Source organism: Scyliorhinus canicula, chromosome 14 (genome assembly GCF_902713615.1).
Source record: "Scyliorhinus canicula chromosome 14, sScyCan1.1, whole genome shotgun sequence".
Lineage (NCBI taxonomy): Eukaryota > Metazoa > Chordata > Chondrichthyes > Carcharhiniformes > Scyliorhinidae > Scyliorhinus > Scyliorhinus canicula.
Window position 1 is genome coordinate 95,224,188 of NC_052159.1, and position 21,295 is coordinate 95,245,482.

Here is a 21,295-nt window from a genome sequence, read left to right on the forward strand (position 1 = left end):
TGCACAGATATCTAGACAAGGAGAAGATTCTGTGGTGGACGAAGGAGACGTCGAAGTGCACCTGGGAAGGGAATATGATTCAGATCTACCAGGTTCTGGATGTGGACTTGGCGAAGCAAGAGACCAATTTGAAAATATTGGATCAAATAAGGTTGAGGAAAGGATGGGTGGGACATTCGGGGCTGGATATGAAGGCAAGGGGTTGGTGGCATTGGCTGATCATTCATGGGGGGGGTGGATTTTAACGCGGTGTTGGATCCGAGGCTGGACAGGTCGAGCCCCAGGTTTATGAGGGTGCCAGAAATGGCGAAGGAGTTGCTGGGATTTATGGAGGGAGTTGGGGGGGGGGGGGTTGAGAGGCAGAGGGCGAATACATTTTTGCTCTTTTCACATGTCCACAGCAAGTACTCCCGGATTGATTTTTGTGGTCCTGGACAAAGCACTGCTGATGGGGGTGGTTGGGACGGAGTATTCAGTGATTGCGGTGTCTGACCACGTGACACACTGGGTGGATTTGCATTAGAGGGGGAAAGCCCCAAGAGGCATTATTGGAAGTTAGATGTGGGCTTATTGGCCGATAAGGTGGTCTGTAAGAAGATAGGGGTGGCTATCCGGAACTATGTGGAACATAAGACGATGGGGGAGATCTCGGCGGCTACGTTGTGGGCGGTGTTGAAGGCAGTGGTTAGAGGGGAGTTTTTTCAATTAGGGCACATGAAGTGAGGGTGGAGGGGCTGCGGCTGGTGGAGGCCATTCCCGGAGCTTCTTGGTGGCACCCGAGGAGGCGGTGCTGAAGGAGAGGCAGAAGCTCCAAATAGTATTTGGGCTAGTGTTAATGAGGGAGGCGGTGGAACAGCAGCGTGGGTCCAGAGGAGTGGGCCCAGAGGCCAGTGTACGAGTATGAGGAGAAGGCAAGCTGGATGCTTGCGCATCAGTTGCCAAGGTAGGCGGCAACGAGGGAGATTGGGTGGATGAGGGACAGGGAGGTGGGGCAGACTGGTAACAGGGCCAGAGGAGATAAATGGGGCGTTTGAGGCATTGTATCAGAAGTTGTACAATTCGGAGCCCCTCTCAGGGGATGAGGGCATGAGGCGGAGTTTGGATGGGCTGGGGGTCTCAAGGTGGATTGAGGTAAGGGTACAGGAGCTGGGGCCCCGATTGGTCTGGGGGAGGTGATGGAGTGTATAGGGATGATGCAGTCGGGGAAGGTCATGGGTCCAGATGGGTTGCCTGCGGAGTTTCAGAAGGTGTTTGGGTCGGAGCTGGGGTCCCTGCCCGTAGAGGTGTACAATGTGTCAGTGGGGAAGGGTGAGCTTCCCCTCACACTGTGTTAGGCGTCTATCTTGCTAATTTTGAAGAAAGATAAAGAGCGGAGCAGTTGTGGGTCGTGCCGCCCGATATCGTTGTTAAATGTGAACGCAAAGCTATTGCTGAAAGTGCTGGCGATGCAGATTGAAAACGGTGTGCCGGGGGAGACAGGGTAGAACCAGACAGCGTTCGTGACGGGGTGGCAGCTATCGGCAAACGTTCGGAAGTTATTGAATGTGATAACAATGCTCTCGACTGGCTGGGGGTGGAGTGGGTCGTGTCTATGGATCTGGAGAAGGCGTTTGACCGTGTGGATGGTCGTACTTATTGGAGGTGCTGCCGCGGTTCGGGTTTCGGTAGAGGTTTGTTGACTGGGTGAGGTTGCTGTATAGGGCTCCTAAGGCAAGCGTGCGGACCAATAACGTCAATTCAGAGTATTTTGGGTTGCATCAGGGACGAGGCAGGGATGTCGCTCTCCCCTTTGCTCGTTGCCCTAGCAATTGAACCACTGGCAATTGCACTTGGGGCTTTGAGGGTGGGGTGCAGCACAGGGTCTCTTTCTACACCGATGACCTCTTGTTATATGTTGCAAACCCTGTTGAGAGTTTTGACAGGATTATGGAGATCTTGCGGGAGTTCCGTCTTTTTTCGGGATATAATCTCAATTTGGGGGAAAAGTGAGCTATTCCCGATCAATGTCCAAGGACGAGGCGGGGCGGGGGGAGGTTCAAGGAGGTTGTCGTTTCGGTTGGTAGGGGTGGGCTTTCAGTATCTGGGGACATGTGGCTGGGCCCATGTGCACACATTGAATCTGGCAAAACTGGTGGAGGAAATAAGGAGGACCTATGAGGTGGGGTATGCTGCCTATGCCGTTGACTGGAAAGGTATAGATGATAAAGATGACGGTGCTCCCGAAGTTTTTGTTTGTGTTTTCAAAATCTCCTGATTTTTGTACCAAAGTCTTTTTTTAGTAAGGTGAATAAGGTGATATTGGGGTCCGTGTGGGCAGGTAAGGTTCCTCGGAACAGGAGGGTGTTTCTGGAAAGGGATAGGAGGGCTAGCACTGCCCAATCTGCAGAATTATTATTCATGGCAAACATAGCTATGGTGTGGAAGTGGGCGGTGGAGGAGAGGGCGATGGGGATGGGGATTTGTGTAAAGAGACCAGGCTGAGGGTGCCATTGTTGGCACGCCAGCCAGCTACTCCATGTATGGCTGTATCAGCATTGAGGGTGTGGAATCAATGCCGGTAGCACTGTAGTATGTAAGGCCTGTCCCTGTGGGTGTCTTTGTGGCAACCACAGGTTTGTTCCAGTGGGGTTGGATGTGAGGTTTTGGTGGTGGGGATAGAGTATTTTCAGGACCTGTTTTTTGGGGGCAAGATTGCAGAATTGGAGGAGCTTGAGGAGGCGTATTTGCTGCCAAAGGGGAATGGGTTCAGGTCCCTGCAGGTGAGGGACTTCTTGAGCCATGTTGGATTCATTCCCATGGCTGCCACCTCCAGTGCTGCAAGATAAGCTTCTGTCCGAAGATGAGATAGGCAAGGACAAGATGTCAGATATATATGGGGGGGCTGATGGAGGGGAGGGCGCTCCTATGGAGGAGGTTTGGTGCAAGTGGGAGGAGCGATGCAAGCTCGGGTGTGGAGTGAGGCACTGCGGAGGATAAACTCATGTGCAAGACTGAGCCTCATACAGTTTAAGGTGCTGCATAAGGCTCACCTGATGGGGTCTAGGAGGAGCTGTTTTTTCCAGGAGTGGAAGATAGGCACGGGCGGTGTACAGGGAATCCGGTGAATCATGTCCATATACTTTGAGCATGTCTGAAGTTGGAGTGGCTTTGAAAAGAGTTTGCAAACATAATATCAAAGATCTTAGGAGTGGAGGTGGTGCCAAGTCCATGCATGGTGATATCTGGGGTGTCGGAGGATCTGGCAGTGCAGGTGAGGAGAGGGGCTTATGTGGTAGCCTATGATTGATAGCCCGGAAACAGCGGGCCCGGTTGAGCGACTTAGAACATAGAACATTACAGCTTAGTACAGGCCCTTCAGCCTTCGATGTTGCGCCAACCTGTGAACCCACTCTAAAGCCCATCTACACTATTCCCTTTTCATCCATACGTTTATCCAATGACCATTTAAATGCCCTTAATGTTGGCGAGTCCACTACTGTTGCAGGCAGGGCATTCCACGCCCTTACTACTCTGAGTAAAGAACCTACATCTGACATCTGTCCTATATCTATCTCCCCTCAATTTAAAGCCATGTCCCCTTGTGCTAGCCATCACCATCCGAGGAAAAAGGCTCTCACTGTCCACCCCATCTAATTCTCTGATCATCTTGTATGCCTCAATTAAGTCACCTCTTAACCTTCTTCTCTCTAACGAAAACAGCCTCAAGTCCCTCAGCCTTTCTTCATAAGATCTTCCCTCCATACCAGGCAACATTCTGGTAAATCTCCCATGTACCCTTTCCAATGCTTCCACATCCTTCCTATAATGCGGTGACCAGAATTGCACGCAATACTCCAAATGCGGCCGCACCAGAGTTTTGTACAGCTGCAACATGACCTTATGGCTCCGAAACTCAATCCCCTTACCAATAAAAGCTAACGCACCGTACGCCTTAACAACCCTATCAACTTGGGTGGCATGGTTAACTATTGCTGTTTGCTAGTTTCTTTTCTGTAGATATTTGAAAATACTTTCAATAAAATATTTTTCATAAAAAAAGAAAACGGGATGATTTTAATAGCAGCTGTTAAAGAAGTAGTGATGGGTGCCTTAATGGGTCTGACAGAAACATAAAGGGAGCCCATGGGCTTGTTAGTGACATTTTCAAACCTGGGGCTGTGATAAGAGAGAAGGCAGAGTAAAAGGTGAGAAAGGGTGGAAGTAAAGATTAAGGGGAACTTAATAATTATAAAACAGAGATGGTAGGTGAGAGAAAGAGGTTGACAGCAAAACTTTGAGAAAGATTTTTAAAAACTTTGGCACGAAAAGTGTGCAGAAAAAGAGAATCATACAATAGTGCAACATCCAGAGGAAGGTAATTCAGCTCATCAAGTGAACTGGCCCTTTCAATGAGCAATCCAGTTAGTTTCAAGCTCCTTCTCTTTTCCTATTTCACTCAGTTTTCTTTCCTTCAAGTTCTTATACAATTCTCTTTTGAAAACTACTATAGATGTGTAGAGTAAGTGAATCCGTATCCACCACCCTATTTGGTAAGGCATTCCAAATTCTAAGCGCTCATTGTAGATTAAACCTTTTCCTCCCGTTGCCTCTGGTCCTTTGCAAAGCATCTTAAATCTTCTGGCTATTAAACGTTCTACCACTGCAAACAATTTTTCCTTATTTACTCTAACAAAACCTTTCTATCAAATCTCCCCTTCATTTCTATGGCCCAAAGAGAACAAACCCAACGTCTGTAACTGTAATCCCTTATCCATTCAGAGACCATAGTATCATAGAATTTACAGTGCAGAAGGAGGCCATTCAGCCCATCAAGTCTGCATCGGCCCTTGGAACGAGCACCTCACTCAAGCACACACCTCCTCCACCCCAACCCCAATTAACCATTTTGGACCCTAAGGGCAATTTAGCATAGCCAATCCACCTAACCTGCACATCTTTGGACTGTGGGAGGAAACCGGAGCACCTGGGAGGAAATCCATGCACACACGGGGCGAACGTGCAGTGACTGACAGTGACCCAAGCCGGGAATCGAACCTGGGACCCTGGAGCTGTGAAGCAACTGTGCTAACCACTATGCTACTGTGCTGCCTTGAACCATTCCTTCTTAAAAGCTTCATGTCCTTTTAAAGTGTGGTAATCAGAATTGACAATACTTCAGCTGGGGCCAAACTTGTGTTTTATGTAGGTTTAGTGCAAATTTCCAAGCCTCCGTAACAAAGCCAGGATTCCATGCACTTTATTTTTTTATAAATATTTTTATTCTCCATTTTCACATTTTCTTCAGAATTTACACCCCACCAGCAAACAGTAAACGGTAACAAATACAATGTCAATCCCCCTACCAACAACGATCCCATCCTCCCACCAACCCCCAAACAATGACCCACCTGACAACATAAGCATCAAATAAAACAAAACATCCCAAGGTGAAAAAAAAGAATCAGGAATCGCCTATGGTCAGCATTGACAGTCCACGCCCCCAACAGCACTCCCCCCCCCCCCCCCCCCCCCCCCCCCCTAATATTCAACGCCATCCAATCTCCAAAAGAGTACCGTGAATGACACCCATGAATTGTAGACACCCCCCCCCCCCCTTCCACTCCAGACTCCTCCCCTCCACTTCCCCTTGTAAACTCCTCTCTCCAATCTCGGTTCCTTATCCCAACTTTTCACCCCGGCTAGACTCACCGAAACCTGTTCTACCAGGTTCCGATGGCCGCAGCCCCACCCCCAACTTCACTCCCATTCACTGGCCGGCTTAAACCGGCCAGTGCGGAGGCCCCCGCCCGGGTCTCCTTCCCCCTGGCCCAGTCCCAGGAAAACCAAGAAATCCCCTTCAGCACACAACCCCTGCATTCACACCCAAGCCCCAAAGAACCATCATTGCAAATGAAAGTCCCATCTCTTCCCTTGTCCAAATATATACAGCGTCAACTCATTTAGTACATACACCAACACGCAGTGACAAAATAAAGTTACATGAGGCTACATCGGTACACGACCATTTCTCAATTCTGCCAAAGTCCTTCTGCCTTTGCAAACTCCTCCGCTGCTTCCGCCGTCCCAAAATAAAAGTCCTTGGATTTGTAGGTCACCCTCAACTTAGCTGGTTTATACTATGCCGCACTGCACCTTGCTGATGTACAGTGCCTTCTTCACCCAGCTGAAGGCACCCAGCTGAAGGCAGCCCGCCTCCTCGCCAGCTCCACTGTAGAGTCCTGGTATATTCATATACCAACTCCAGCTCACTGCACCACCCGCTTCTGCTTTGCCCAGCACAGGACTTTCTCCTTCACGCTATAACTACGGAAATGCAGAGTTACTACTCTTGGCGGCTCACTCGCCTTTGGTATAGGCCTCCACGACCGATGAGCCCGATCGAGTTCATATCAGGTGGGATTGTCCCCCTCCCCCAGTAGCTTCCCAACATCGTGGCAAAATACTCCGTCGGCCTCGGTCCTTCCACCCCTTCGGGCAGACCCACAATCCTCAGATTCTGCACCTGGATCTGTTTTCCAGGTCTTCCATTTTGGCTTGCAGACCCTTGTTGGTCTCTATCACGCCACAACTCCTTCCCATCGAGGCGAGTAGATCACTGTGCTGCGATAATGCCTCTTCCATGTCCTGAGTGTTTCACCTTGCTCCTGCACCTCCACCGCCCGATACCGCTTCCCTCACCGGGGCAATCGCCTCCTCCACCAGCACTTTCGATACTGCCCCCATCTCCATCAGTTCCATGTGTTTTGTGAACTGTTTTCTCAAGTTTCAGAGCCATCACCTTAGTAATTTCTTCTGCTGTGAGTGATGCGGCCTCCACTGGTGCTCCAGCCTCCGCTTTCCTTACAGTTCCTGCGCTGACTTTTTCACTCCCCGGCAGACTTCCGTTAACCCCCTTTTTCACGGCCGTTTTACTCCCAAACCTGGACATTTCTCCTCTCTGTGCCTTCTTACAGCCTTTTCAGCCTCCGTTGCCCCCGGGACCGGGCGTTAAAACTCCGAAATTCCTATTCCCGAGCAGGAGCCCTCCAGTGTGCGGCTGCCTCCCGCCCGCTGTCACCGGAAGTCCCATGCACTTTCTTAACCTGGCTTGTCACCTCAAAGATTTGTGCACAGACACTCAAGTCTCTCTGTTCTTGACCCAAGCAAAAATACTAGGTATTGGAATTTTGAATAAAAACACAAAATGCTGGAAATACTCGGCAGGCTGGGCAGCATTTGTGGAAAGACAAAGAGAGGGTCTGTGACCCTTTGATGACCTGCAAAGTCTCTCGGCTCTTGAACTCTCATTAAAAGTGTTCCATGTTGCGCATTCTCCCCTTGTCTGGTGGGTCTCGCCTCCACAACCCAAAAAGATGTGTTGAGTAAGTGAATTGGTCATGCTAAATTGCCTCGTAATTGGAAAAAAAATTAAAATAAAAAATATATATAATTGAGTACTCTAGATTTATTTTTAAAAGTGTTCCATATAGCTAGCATGGTCTACCCTCACTCTTTCTATCATAACCTACCATCTCGCTCTTCTGCGTTGAATTTCACCTGCCAAGTGTCTTCCCATATTCCACCAGTTCCACAACCTCATGAAGTTTTGTACAATTCCTTCAATGTTTACTAAACTTCCAAGTTTCATGTCATCTGCAAATTTTGATAGTGCGCCCTGTACTCCCAAGTTCCACAACAGCAGCACTTCAAGTACTGAATGAACCCTGGGAAATTGTATACCATCTCGCGTCTCAAGAAGAGCTATTCACCACAATTCTTTCGATTCCTTAGCCAATTTTGGATCCAGGCTACTATTGGCCATTTTATTTAATGGATTTCAATTTTGTTAACAAGCCTAATTGATAGAAATTTGCTTTCTAGTTAGCTATAGATGATATAGGTAAATGGTTTAATTGAGAACTCATTAAGAGTAATTAACTAAATCATATTAAGCATGTGAGTGAGGAAAGCCATATAGCTGGGAACATTTTGCAAATTGCTTGAGACTTGCTAGAGACTGAAGGAACAGTGACATCAGCTGGCTGAAAGGCCCCATTGTGTGAAAGAACTGGCAGTTCCATTTCTATGGAAACAGCCAGTCTAGACAGATGCTTTATCAGGAAAAACTGTGTTTCTCCAATAATGTCTAGATGCATTTGTGGATAAGTTGGAAAATTGGCAGGCGATGGTATGGGAAAATTTATACCAATATACTTAAATACATATCTCTCTTAAATTGACGGACAGAGAGTTTGGCCGAATTGAGTGAATCATAAATTAGTTAAAGACAATCGCAGCTGTAAAGAAGGCACGACCTTAAGATAATAAATTCCTGTTCTTTACCCCGGAAGTACAGAAGATTTTAGTTTAGACGGGCAGCATGGTCGGTGCAGACTTGGAGGGCCGAAGGGCCTGTTCTTGTACTGTACTTTTCTTTGTTTGTTCTTTGTTCCTTAAGAATCACTTGTCGGGATGGAAAAATCCATTCCGGAATCAATCTATCTCTTACTGAAGCCTATTTTCTTTGCTTGCTTTTGCTAAATCACCATTTTTCTTTTGTTTAAATCACTGTGTATTATGATTTGAAGAATTGAATGAAAACTCAACTACTGTATTTGCTAAAGACAATCAATCTGACCTAATTTTGTATTGACAAATAAAGTTTACCAGTGGCACAAGCTGCCAAATAAAGTTCCTCTGAACTTTGCCAAAAAGCACATTCCTGACCTCTGTTATTTAGGAACTAAGAAGGGATAACGGATATCCAGGGTTCCGAATAGACATAGATCCATCACTAATGTGGGATAGTTTATCAGACGCCTTTTGAAAATCCATGCAACTATCAGCTGAACTGACCTCATCCACCTGCTCTGTTCCATCACAGAAAAACTCTAGTTAAACTCAATTTTTCCTTAATAAATTCATGTTGGTTTTCCTTTATCAGTCTAAACATATCCAAATGGTTATTAATTTTCTCACTGATTATTGCTTCTAAAACCTTTCCACATCTCTAAGGTCTGTAATTGCCACATTTACCCATCACCATTCTTTAGAACAAACAACATTTACAATCTGAAGATAAATTACTGAGGTTGCTGGAATCTGAAACGAAAACAGAAAATACTGGACAATCTCAGCAGGCCTGACAGCATCTGTGGAGAGAGAAGGGGGCTAACATTTCGAATCTGGATGATTCTTTGTCAAAACATTTACAATCCTTCAGTCCTCTGTGACCACTCCTAAATCAAAGATAGATTGGAAGATTGCGACCAACCACTTCACAATTTCTACCCTTACTTCCCTCAGCAACCTAGGTTAAATACCATTCAGATCGGATAGCTTATCCACTTTAATATTGCCACACTTTCTAATACCTACCTTTTATCTATTTTTACCTCATCGACTATAGGTTTGGCAAAGGCTAAATTAACCCTTTACTCCATAAGCAATAAAGACATTTGGAGACTGGACATAATCAGAGATCAGAGAGAAGATAGAATACCATCAGTCCAACATTAGAGCCTGAGAAATATGAAAAAGTAGTAGAATGATGTGTGCTCATAAACAAAATAGGGAGAAGGAAAGTTTAGGACAGGCACCAACCATTCAACTTTAACTATTTTAAAATTCGGCAGACAAGTCTTGGCAAAAATAGAAACAAAATTCTGAACACAATGAGATCTTCATGGGTATGGTTTCCATTATGTTTTTCAGTGTTCATTTAAACGTGCATGCTATTTGACTAAATAATGATGAATAATCTATTCACTGCAGCATAGTAGAAATATCACTGGACTAGTAATCCCCAGGCCCAGGTTAATGCTCTGGGGGCATGGGTTAAAATTCCACCACGGTAGCTGGTGGAATTTAAATTCAGTTAATAAAATATGGAGTTAAAAGCTAGTCTCAGTAACAGTGACCATGAAATCAGTTGTTGATTGCCGTAAAATAACCTATCTGGTTGGCTAATGTCCTTTAGGGAAGGAAGTCTACTATCCTTACCTAGTCTGGCCTACATGTAACTCCAGGTCCAGATTGAGTTGGACTCTTAACTGCCCTTTCAAATGGCCTTGCAAGACACCAGGCAACAACTGCTGGCCTTGGCAATAACACCCACAAATTAAAAATAATTTTTAAAAATGCACAGTTGAGGAAATAAATGATCTAATTGTTGAATTATGAAATAAAAATTGAAAGTTTTAAAAAGGTAGTACCTGTCTTATCATCTGCCACACAGAGTCAATGAACTGCAAGAAGACTGGCGACCTGTCAGCATCTGTATGGTTCTTATCTCCATGTCCAACTCTCTGTAAAAATATTTCTGCACTAAGCAATCATTCATTATTGTAGAAAAATAATGGAATACATGCTGTAACACATAGTGTACAAGTCTACCTGGCATATACAACAACCCCATTTTCCAAGGCTCAAGGATAATGTTTTTGCATATTATATTATTACAGATCATTAATGTTTAAAGAAGAAATCAGATCACCCAGCAACTAACCAACAGAACTACGCATATAATTCAGTTTATCTTTCACAAAACCAAGTTTTGTGTATGTAAAGAAAAATTAAGAAAGCACTATTAACTTAACATTATAGCTTAAAGAGACTTGTGCTATAAACATGTTTACATTGCATTTACTTCAGGGTTTATTTTATCAGTTTCTCAACTAGACATCCCTGTTTTTCCACAGTTAAACTTTAACTCACAAAACTAATAGTTACATTCTAAGACAAAATACGAACTAGATGTTCGCAACAATATTCTTGACACATATATGTTAACCCCCTTTTCAGCTACAACTCACATTTGTAGTCAGCCTCAATTTTCACCCCACAAGTGCACGTTTTACTGGACTTTATAACCAGGCGGGAGCGGGCGCGAGGGGTCGAGTGGGTGCGAGCCTGCGTTGTGAAGATGTGCAGGAGTTTAAGGCACGCCTACTCTTAGCTGCAGATGTCAATACCAGTTCAAAATTGTGGCCACTCAAACCCACGCCAACCGTTCACTTTATACTCGGCCAATAAGTCGACCCCTGTTTTTGGAGGGATTGAGAAACTTCAAAGGCCAACTTATACGTTCCCATCTATGGAAAATCTAGGTCACGATTTCGAACAAGAAAACAAGAGGACACAGATCAAAGTCGTGAAAATAAGTACAAGACAGATGCCAAGAAGTATTTCAAATGAAGAAAATATTTAACAGTTAGAACAATTGCAGGGAGGTTTGGTTCGAGATGCAACGTGGCATTTATTTAAGAAACAGCCAAATTACCTAATACGGAAACAAATATTGAAACAGAACTTCTATCATTATAAAATATCTCAAGGCTCCTTGCAAAAGCATTGTCAAACAAAATTTGATAGCAAGCTCTTAACCGGAATATCAAGGCAAATGACAAAATGCTTTGTCAAATAGGCAGGTTTAAGGAGTATTATCAAAGAGAAAAGAGGCAGAGGGGTTTAGGAAGGGAATTCCAGTGCTTATGGCCTCTGATTGAGTTATTAAAATTGGGGGTGTTCAAGTGGATCAAAATGGATGGTCACTGGTATCTTGGAGGGTTGGAAGGTTGGAGGAGATTACAGAGATAGGGGGAGGCAAAGCCATGTAGGATTTGCAAGACAGAATGAGAATTTAAAAATCAAAGCTTTGAATATTGCTGAAGAGACATGTTGCCAAAGCTTTTTATCTGGCACTCAATCACGACCAAATGCAAAAAATCACAACAATTCATATCAAAGGAGAAGGGTGCCAATTCGTTGGCAAGTCAACTCTGACTGGTCAAGACGCTGCCATGGAGAAAAGAGTGGTGAACTATATGCCTCACAAGCTCCCAGAACAGTCAAAATCAAGGCTTTGTTAACCAGGAGCCTGAGCCTGTACAGATTAGCAAGCACAGGGTGACTTAATGCAAGTTAGGACATGGGCAGCAGAGTTTTGGATGACCATAATTTTATGAAGAGAAGAATGTGGGAGACCAGCTAGGAAATTATTGGAAAAATCAAGTCCGTAGTTAGCAACGGCAACGATGAGAGGTACAGCAACAAAAAACTGAGGTGGGGAGGAGTTGGGCAATGTTATGGAGGTAGAAGTAGCCAATCTTGGTGATGCCATGGATAGGTGGTTAGGTCTTGGCATCAACCAAGACACCATGATTACAAATAGTCTGGTTTAGCCTCCAACAGTTATCAAGGAGTACAATGTAGTCAGTGGCCAGGGATCTGAATTTGTGGTGGGGACCGAAGACAATGGCTTTGGTTTCCCCAGTATTTGTTGGGATGGCATTTCTGCTCATCTTAGTTATTGATGTCAAACAAGGAGTGTGATACCTTATAGACAGTGGGGGTAGATCAACAGAGATGAAGTTGAACTGTGTGTCTTCAGCATATATATTTAAAAAAAAAAAAATTTAGATTGCCCAATTATTTTTTCCAATTAAGGGGGCAATTTAGTGTGGCCAATCCACCTACTCTGCACATCTTTGGGTTGTGGGGGTGAAACCCACGCAGACACGGGGAGAATGTGCAAATTCCACACGGACAGTGACCCAGAGCCGGGATCGAACCTGGGACCTCAGCGCCGTGAGGCAGCTGTGCTAACCACTAGGCCACCGTGCTGCCCTATATATATGGAAACTTGCACTATGTTTTCAGATGGTGTTGCCAAAGGGCAACATGTATGAGCTAGCGAAGGGATACAAGAATAGATTCTTGGGGAACACCTGAGATTATGGTGCGCAAGTAGAAGAGGGACAATTCCAGGTATTCATGGATTAAGATTGGGTACATAGGAATGGAAGCAGGTGAGTAACAGAAACTAAAGAAAATAGAACACAAGTTAAAACAGTAATTAAGCCACTAATAAATGCTCCCAAGATAGTGGGCTGGATTCTCCGCCTTATGCTGCCAGCAGTGGAGCTCCCAATGTGCAGAGAATCCAGCGACTGGAAGAAAATGGGATCGCTGCCCGTTTCCAAAGTTCCAGCCCCCCGCTGGCATTGGGATCGAGGTTCGGGCTCCGCGGTCAGGCACCATATTCTCTGGGCCCATGTGATTCTCCAGTCCTCTGAGCTGGGAATCACGTGGCCGAGCATTGGTGTTGGTCCTGACAAGTGTGTATTTGACGTGGTGGACCTCACGGTGGGTGCCAAGTTGGTAACTCTTTAAGGGAGTTGCCCTGAAAGTCCATCGGAGCCCCTCCCCCTCCCCCCACAATTCAAGGACTATATTCCCCATCCCCACAAGATTCCCCTTCCTAGCAGAGACCCCCTAATTAAAGAGATCCCGCCCACAGACCCTCTAAATAGCCCTCTCCCCACAGTCCCCCTAAATAGGGTGACTTTGACCTTCAGTTCCGACTATCTTCCTGTTTTATCATGAAACTGCAAGGATGGGGGAAGGCCAACTAGATTTTTTTTTTCTCCTTTTCCCCCCTCATATTTTGATTCTCTCTTGATCTACCTCTTTCCCACTCCTCTATTTGCATGTGATTTAGAACTCTTGTATGTGTTTTAAATGTTTTTTCCCTCACCTTGCACTTGATAACGTTGTTGGGAATCTGAGCTTTTTTATAATCTTGGACTTATTCAAAGTATACAATCAACCTCAATTAAGATTTACATAGAATTTACAGTGCAGAAGGAGGCCATTCGACCCATCCAGTCTGCACCGGCTCCTGGAAAGAGCACCCTACCCAAAGTTAACACCTCCACCCTATCCCCATAACCCAGTAACCCCACCCAACACTAAGGGCAATTTTGGACACTAAGGGCAATTTATCATGGCCAATCCACCTAACCTGCACATCTTTGGACTGTGGGAGGAAACCGGAGCACCCGGAGGAAATCCACGCACACACGGGGAGGATGTGCAGACTCCGCACAGACAGTGACCCAAGCCGGAATCGAACCTGGGACCCTGGAGCTGTGAAGCGATTGTGCTATCCACAATGCTACAATGGTCTCTATTTATCTTTTTGTATTCATTTGATTTTAATTTACAGCATTTCTTTCCCTCCATCCTTCACTCTTTCTTGCTCCAACCATTTTTCATTGCTTAAGGAGATGATCATTGAGATTCCAGGTGCAACATTAACACTGCTGTTCCATTGTCTTTTCATGACCCAAGAGAAACATGCGGCACAAATATGGTGCAATGTGAATAAATGCTGACCAAAAAGCTAATTAATATTGTTAATTGCAAACATGTCTTTGCAGCAATTTCTCAATTACAATAAAAGTGTCCAGACGTCGTTAAGAGAAGATTCTACTTTGTACACAGTGGAAGCAAGAAGACACCAGCTTAACTGAGGTTGATTGTACATGGTGACGTAAGACCAGGGTCAAATGTTTAGTTTCCCAAAAATGTTATCAAGTGCAAGGTGGCAAAAAATCATTTGAAACACATATAATTATCAAATTTACATAGTTTACTTGAGATCATTTAAAAATTATAAGAGTTCCTCTAAATGGTGGTATGCATAACTTCGTTCTAAAAAATTGTATTTATGTAACACCTTTCATGACCTCAGCACATCCCAAACTGCTTCATAGTCAGTGAAGAATATTTGAACTGCAGACACTGCTGTAGTGTAGGAAACGAGACAGCCAATTTGCATACATTAAGGTCCCACAAACGGCAAGGTGATAATGACCAGTCTTTTTTCATGATGCTGATTGAGGGATAACTATTGGCCTGGACACCAGAACCACCGTTACTCATCAAAACAATGCCATGGAGGACATCCGGTGGCAACCATGGAGTGAGTGGTCGCACATTTGGTGGCTCCCGCTCAAGATGGCCCTTCCCTATCCGAATGGGATTTTTCGTTGAGGGCAAACGATATGAGTGTGCCCAGGGAAGGGCACCTCTGGTGAGTCTGGTGGATGGATCAGAGGATGAGAAATGCCATGAGAAAGACTGAGCAGCTGGAGTAGGACAGTTTTTGTGGTGTGCCACAGGTTAAGATGGCGTAGGGCACCCAGTGGTCGACGGAGCAGCTGGTGGAGTTTTTCCAATAATAAATTCCAGCAGCAGAGGAAGGAGGCCTCAGACGACCTGGCTAAGGTGCTGGAGCCGCTCAGAGCAGCGATTGAGAAAGTGGAGCAGAGGCTGGATGCTCAGGGTCTGGCGATACAGAAGGTGGAGGCGGCGGTGGGGGAGCACGAGGAGCAGATGGCTTCGCTGGCAGTGTAGCTGGGGATGCTGGTGGGCAGTCAGAAGAGGCTGAGAGAGAAGTTGAAGGACCTGGAGACATTGCTCCAGGCGACAGTATTTGAGGATAGTTGGGATGCCCAAGGGCATGGAGGGAGCGCAGGCCGCCAAGTATGTGGCAAGGATGCTGAAGCAGTTGTTTGGGTAGGAGGCCTTTGATCAGCCCCTCAAAGTGAATCGGACACACAGGGTACTGAGGAGGAGGCCACAAGTGGGGGAGCCGCTGAGGGCGATGGTGCTGCGGTTGCAGCGTTCTTGGACAAGGAATAGATTTTGAAATTGATGAGGCAGACCAAGAGGTGTACCTGGGAAGGGAGTGAGCTTTGGGTCTACCAAGACCTGGGAGCGGAGTTGCGAAGAGGAGAACTGGGTTCAACTGGGTAAAGGCTGCCCTCTTCAAGAAGGGGGTGAATTTGGGTGTTGTACCCTGCCCGCTTGTGGGTGACTCATCAGAAGGAGGAGTTTTATTTGGACTCTATGGGCTTTTACTTAAATGGGCTTTATGAGAGACCATGGACTGGGATGAGTGTGAGGACACTGCACTTTGGAGAGGAGCTTTGCGTTTATGGTAGAATGTTTGGGGTGGGTTTCAATGGAGCAGCGGCGATGTTGAGTATGCCTTTTGTTCTTTGTTTGTTGGTAGTTGCGAGGTAGGGGAGGGGCGAAGTGATGGACTGGAGGGGGGTGGAGAGGTGAGAAGCTTTGGGCGGGGGTGGAGAGGTGAGAAGCTTTGGGCGGGGGTGGAGAGGTGAGAAGCTTTGGGCGGGGGTGGAGAGGTGAGAAGCTTTGGGCGGGGGTGGAGAGGTGAGAAGCTTTGGGCGGGGGTGGAGAGGTGAGAAGCTTTGGGCGGGGGTGGAGAGGTGAGAAGCTTTGGGCGGGGGTGGAGAGGTGAGAAGCTTTGGGCGGGGGGGGGAGGGGTGAGAAGCTTTGGGCGGGGGGTGGAGAGGTGAGAAGCTTTGGGCGGGGGTGGAGAGGTGAGAAGCTTTGGGCGGGGGTGGAGAGGTGAGAAGCTTTGGGCGGGGGTGGAGAGGTGAGAAGCTTTGGGCGGGGGTGGAGAGGTGAGAAGCTTTGGGCGGGGGTGGAGAGGTGAGAAGCTTTGGGCGGGGGTGGAGAGGTGAGAAGCTTTGGGCGGGGGTGGAGAGGTGAGAAGCTTTGGGCGGGGGTGGAGAGGTGAGAAGCTTTGGGCGGGGGTGGAGAGGTGAGAAGCTTTGGGCGGGGGTGGAGAGGTGAGAAGCTTTGGGCGGGGGGTGGAGAGGTGAGAAGCTTTGGGCGGGGGTGGAGAGGTGAGAAGCTTTGGGCGGGGGTGGAGAGGTGAGAAGCTTTGGGCGGGGGTGGAGAGGTGAGAAGCTTTGGGCGGGGGTGGAGAGGTGAGAAGCTTTGGGCGGGGGCCACCGAGAGCCCCGGATTCTTGAGGTTGGAGAAGATCAAGTTCGCTCTGCGGGGATCAGTAGAAGGGTTCACCCGGAGGTGGAAACCATTTACTGATTTCTTCAAGGAGGATTGAGGGGTCAGCAAGTGGGGGAGGGGGAAAGGGGGTTAAAATGGGGAAGGCAGAGCGTGGAGGTGGGTTGGTGTCAGGGGGCTGGAAGGTTCGGTTGTTTGTTGGATTGATGCAATGTTCTTTTGTTGTTCTTTTAATATTCTGTATATTTATATTTTTCTTGAAAAGCCTTGAATAAAAATATTTTTAAAAAATCAATGCCATGGATCCTTAACAGAATAAGTGGATAATATTGTGCATGTCCTTCTCTTATTTCTAGTGGGGCTAAAATTAATGCTGTTTTGAGCGAATGTAGAATGTTTCTATACTTACAAGTTGAAATCTATGGCCAAAGCTAAGCCATTCCTTTTCAACAAGTACTTCAAAGCCTCTAATTGTACGGTAATAGCTGTCCAACATAAGCATTGCCAGAGATGTCAACTGTGCCGTTCGGTCCCAACCATCACTGCAGTGCACCACAACTGAAGTCTTTCCAGATTCAACTTTGTCAGCAATCCTCAAAGCACCAGCAAGAATTAGCTATGAAGCACAAGTATATTCGTTTATGGAACAATTGTAAATCTAGTGACAGAAAGTTACTTGAGCAATTTGGTAACAAAAATTAATTTGACATTTTGGATTAGAGATCATGCAAGAATGAACTTAATTCAATCTGTACGCTAAAAATTATATCTGAAAGCATTCCATTCTATTTAATAAGCTAATCCTTTGAAAGAATTAATAACAAGGACCAGTTCGCTTCAATATTGAAGATAACATTTGGCGTTATGTCCTTCTGAAAGCTTTTAGGGAAATTTCATGTAGTTTAAAAAAACAGGAAATATTGTGCTAATTCTTCATTACACTACTGCGCAGAGCTGCTCTGCAATTTGCTTTTTACAAAGTGTCAATGCACGGAATTAGACTACTTTTAATCGATTTCCAGCACTTAGCTTTAGCACTTTTGAGTTCAATGATTTTTGAATAGCAAAAGTAATGAAATAGCACTACGGTTAATATCTTAATTAGACTAATTTATGTCGATTCTGTAAGCTACTAAATAAAACTGACAAAGATAAAATAACATTGCTGTGTATATATATGAAAAAAATATTGCCTAAATGCCCATTTTCTTTTAAGAACAAAAAAGCTCTTCCACTGCGTAACCTGAAGATGGCACATTTGAGTGGATTAAGCCCAGAAGTGAATGAGCCAGAACTTTCTCCAGCTCAATATTGTTAGAAACTCTGTAATCCTCAAAGGATCTCTCACCCTGGTTGCTAGTTCACGTTGAACTGATAATGCACAAGCATAGTGAAGACTCAACTTACTTTTATGTGTTCCAGCCAGTGCGTTGATTCTAAGTTCGACAACCAACGGGATTCTTCGATGTCAGGGTAAACTATCTCTTTCAATTTTCGTAAGGATTCCCTCATTACATGGATATTGTGGATATCAAGGAAGACCAGCTCTGCATTCTGATATGCATCTTCACTTTCATAGCCACCTCCCTTTGCCTGAGCAAATGCAAATATAATAAAGCAAAATGGTCTCACATTTATAAATTACAGTACTTCAAAATTTTAACTGACAACAGGAGCTTAACATGAATGCACTGGCATCTGGAAATTCGGCATGACCACACTGACTCTTACCAACTTTTACAGGTGCATATAGAAAGCATCCTATCTGGCTGTACCACAGCCTGGTATGGCAACTGATTGGCCCAAGACTGCAAGAAACTTCAGAGAGTCGTGAACACCACTCAGCCCATCGCAAAAACCTGCCTCCCATCCAGTGACTCTATCTACACCTCCCGCTGCCTGGGGAAAGTGTGCAGCATAATCAAAGACCCCTCCCATCCGCTTACTCACCTTCCAACTTCTTCCATTGGGCAGGAGGTACAAAAGTTTGAGAACACGCACAAACAGATTCAAAAACAGCTTCTTACCCCACTGTTAACAGACTCCGAGCTGACCCTATTATGGACTGACCTGATTAATACTACATTCCTGTATGCTTCACTCAATGCCGGTGCCTATGTATTTACATTATGTACCTTGTGTGGCCCTACTATGTATTTTCTTTTTATTTTATTTTCATATACTAAATGATCCGTTTGAGCTGCTCGCAGAAAAATACTTTTCACTGTACCTCGGTACACGTGACAAGAAACAAATCCAATCCAACAAATCCAATATGAATGCATTGGCAAGAACCATTCTCATGATGATGCAGATGCCACCTTCTAACATTAGCTATGTCATAAAAGAATGTAAACAAATTGCCTGGGAATGCTGTATACAATTTGAAGGACAACCGCCGCCCTTGTGAACCATTACAACAGTCCGCAGTGGTATCCAACTCCATCGAGCCTGCACGACCCTTGGAAAGAGCAACCTGCTTAGGCCCACACGCCCCATAACCCAGTAACCCCAACTAACCTCGTGAACACAAAGGGGCAATTTAGCATGGCAAATCCACCTAAACTCTTCATCTTTGGACTGTGGGAGGAAACCGGAGCACCCGGAGGAAACCCACGCAGACATGGGAAGAAAGTGCAAACTCCACACAGACAGTCACCCGAGGCTGGAATTGAACCCGGGTCCCTGAAGCTGTGAGACAGCAGTGCTAACTACTGTGTTACCCATTACTGTTGGTTTGAGGAGAGTAGAAGTGACGAAGACATTGGTTATATTTAATATTTCCTGTCAATGTCAAAAGGTACAGATCACTCAGGGCTCGATTTTATGTTTTTCCAGAGGGTGGGAAAGCAGAATGGAAATTGAGAGGTCTGCTCCTTCCTGCTCCCGCCTTCTCAACTCATCAAATCAAGTGTCGGATGGTCAATTAGGAGTCGTCCAGTAGAAAAGAGACCAACTAAGATTGCCAAACTCTACAAGTTTAAAGACGCTTGCTCTCGATCTTTATTTTTTATTGGAGGGCTCAAAATGCTTTAAAGAAGGTTTTTCTTTTAAAGCAGACACAGCAATATCAACAAACAGAATCTGGTGTTACATTCCGCCATGGTCCCGGTGGCAGGCCTTTTCATCCACCATTGAGGCATCTTGTCCCATAAAATACTCCCAAATTTTTTCACATCCAACAAATGCAGCAGGAAATGAAAAATTGCAGAAATCTGGGACATTAACAAACTAAATAGCTATAATTAATTATTTTAAATCGGTGGGAGAGCTGCCAATTTCTATACTCACTCGCCTTGTGTAATTTCAAAGACTGGCATGTTGACACGGTATTGGTGACTAATGTCATCCTGGCCTACTTTACATTCACACATTGCGGTGCTGGAGACGACCATCTGGAGGCAGCCTCCTAGATTTGCCGCCACACAATCCAGCCTAAGGAAATGCACCAACACATCATAATAATCAAACTGTTGGGCGGCACGGCAGCACAGTGGGTAGCACTATTGCTTCGCAGCGCTAGGGTCTCAGGTACGAACCCCAGCTTCGGTCACTGTCTGTGCGGAGTACGCACGCTCTCCGTGTGTGTGTGGGTTTCCTCTGGATGCTCCGGTTTCCTTCCACAAGTCCCGAAAGATGTGCTGTTAGGTAATTTCTGAATTCTCCCTCATGTAACTGAACAGGCGCCAGAATGTGATAGGTAAGAATCGACATGCTCTCGATAGAGACTAGTAACGTTATTTTTTGTTTGCAAATACTAAAAGATTGAAACCACAGGGTTTACTGTTTAAAATAAAATAATTTTACTGCACAAAATTAAACGAACATGAATATTACTAATTAAACAGATATCAGAAGTCCAATGAACACTGTTGCTTATACTGGAAACAGAACATCTTAATTCAAACCTCAATCTACACTCATTTGACGTACATCCTGCCAAAAAAGCTCACGTCACATACGTAACAAAAATTGGAAGGTTACCCACTTATTTCAAAGATTCATATAAGGGTTAATATTTCTTGGGCCAACTACGGCAGCAATTTGGCCTGACCAAAATGTCGGGTAAAGCTCCCATCTGCAACAACCATAGGTTCACGCCAGCGCTGACTGACTCCAGCGCTGACTGACGCCACCTTCAAAGGTGGGGACAGGACAGAGTGACACTGACAGTCATGGACCTATACACGGACGGCAGGATCGCAACACTGGGCGAACTGACAGAGAAATTCCAGCTAGCCAGGGGGAACGAGCTACGGTACCTGCAACTAAAAAACTTCCTACGAAAGGAGACAAGGACATACCCACAACCACCATGACAGACACTACTGGAAGAGTTATTAGACGCAAGCATATTAGATAAAGGAAACTGTAGCGACACGTACGACCGACTGGTAGAAGGGGCTGACACCATACTGGATGCAACAAGAATGAAGTGGGAAGACGACCTGGGGTTAGAAATAGGGTGGGGACTCTGGAGCGAAGCACTGCATAGGGTCAACTCCACCTCCACGTGCGCAAGGCTCAGCCTGACGCAACTAAAAGTGGTACATAGAGCCCACTTAACAAGAACCCGTATGAGTAGGTTCTTCCTGGAGGTGGAGGACAGATGTGAACGGTGCCAAGGAGGCCCGGCCACCACGCCCACATGTTCTGGTCTTGCCCCAGACTTGTGGAGTACTGGACAGCCTTC

General features: G+C 45.6%; 1 protein-coding gene across 3 annotated transcripts in view; it reads right to left on the bottom strand.

Annotated features, from left to right (window-relative positions):
* mtmr2 (myotubularin related protein 2) overlaps nucleotides 1–21,295 on the bottom strand; it is a 95,305-nt gene that overhangs the window by 18,751 nt on the left and 55,259 nt on the right. For all 3 annotated transcript variants that reach the window (XM_038817761.1, XM_038817759.1, XM_038817760.1), the window contains exons 10-12: nucleotides 18,010–18,195; nucleotides 17,012–17,218; nucleotides 10,194–10,286 (exon numbers count right to left, since the gene is read on the bottom strand). In XM_038817761.1, coding sequence (XP_038673689.1) covers nucleotides 10,194–10,286; nucleotides 17,012–17,218; nucleotides 18,010–18,195 — 486 coding nt within the window. The remainder of the gene's footprint in view (nucleotides 1–10,193; nucleotides 10,287–17,011; nucleotides 17,219–18,009; nucleotides 18,196–21,295) is intronic.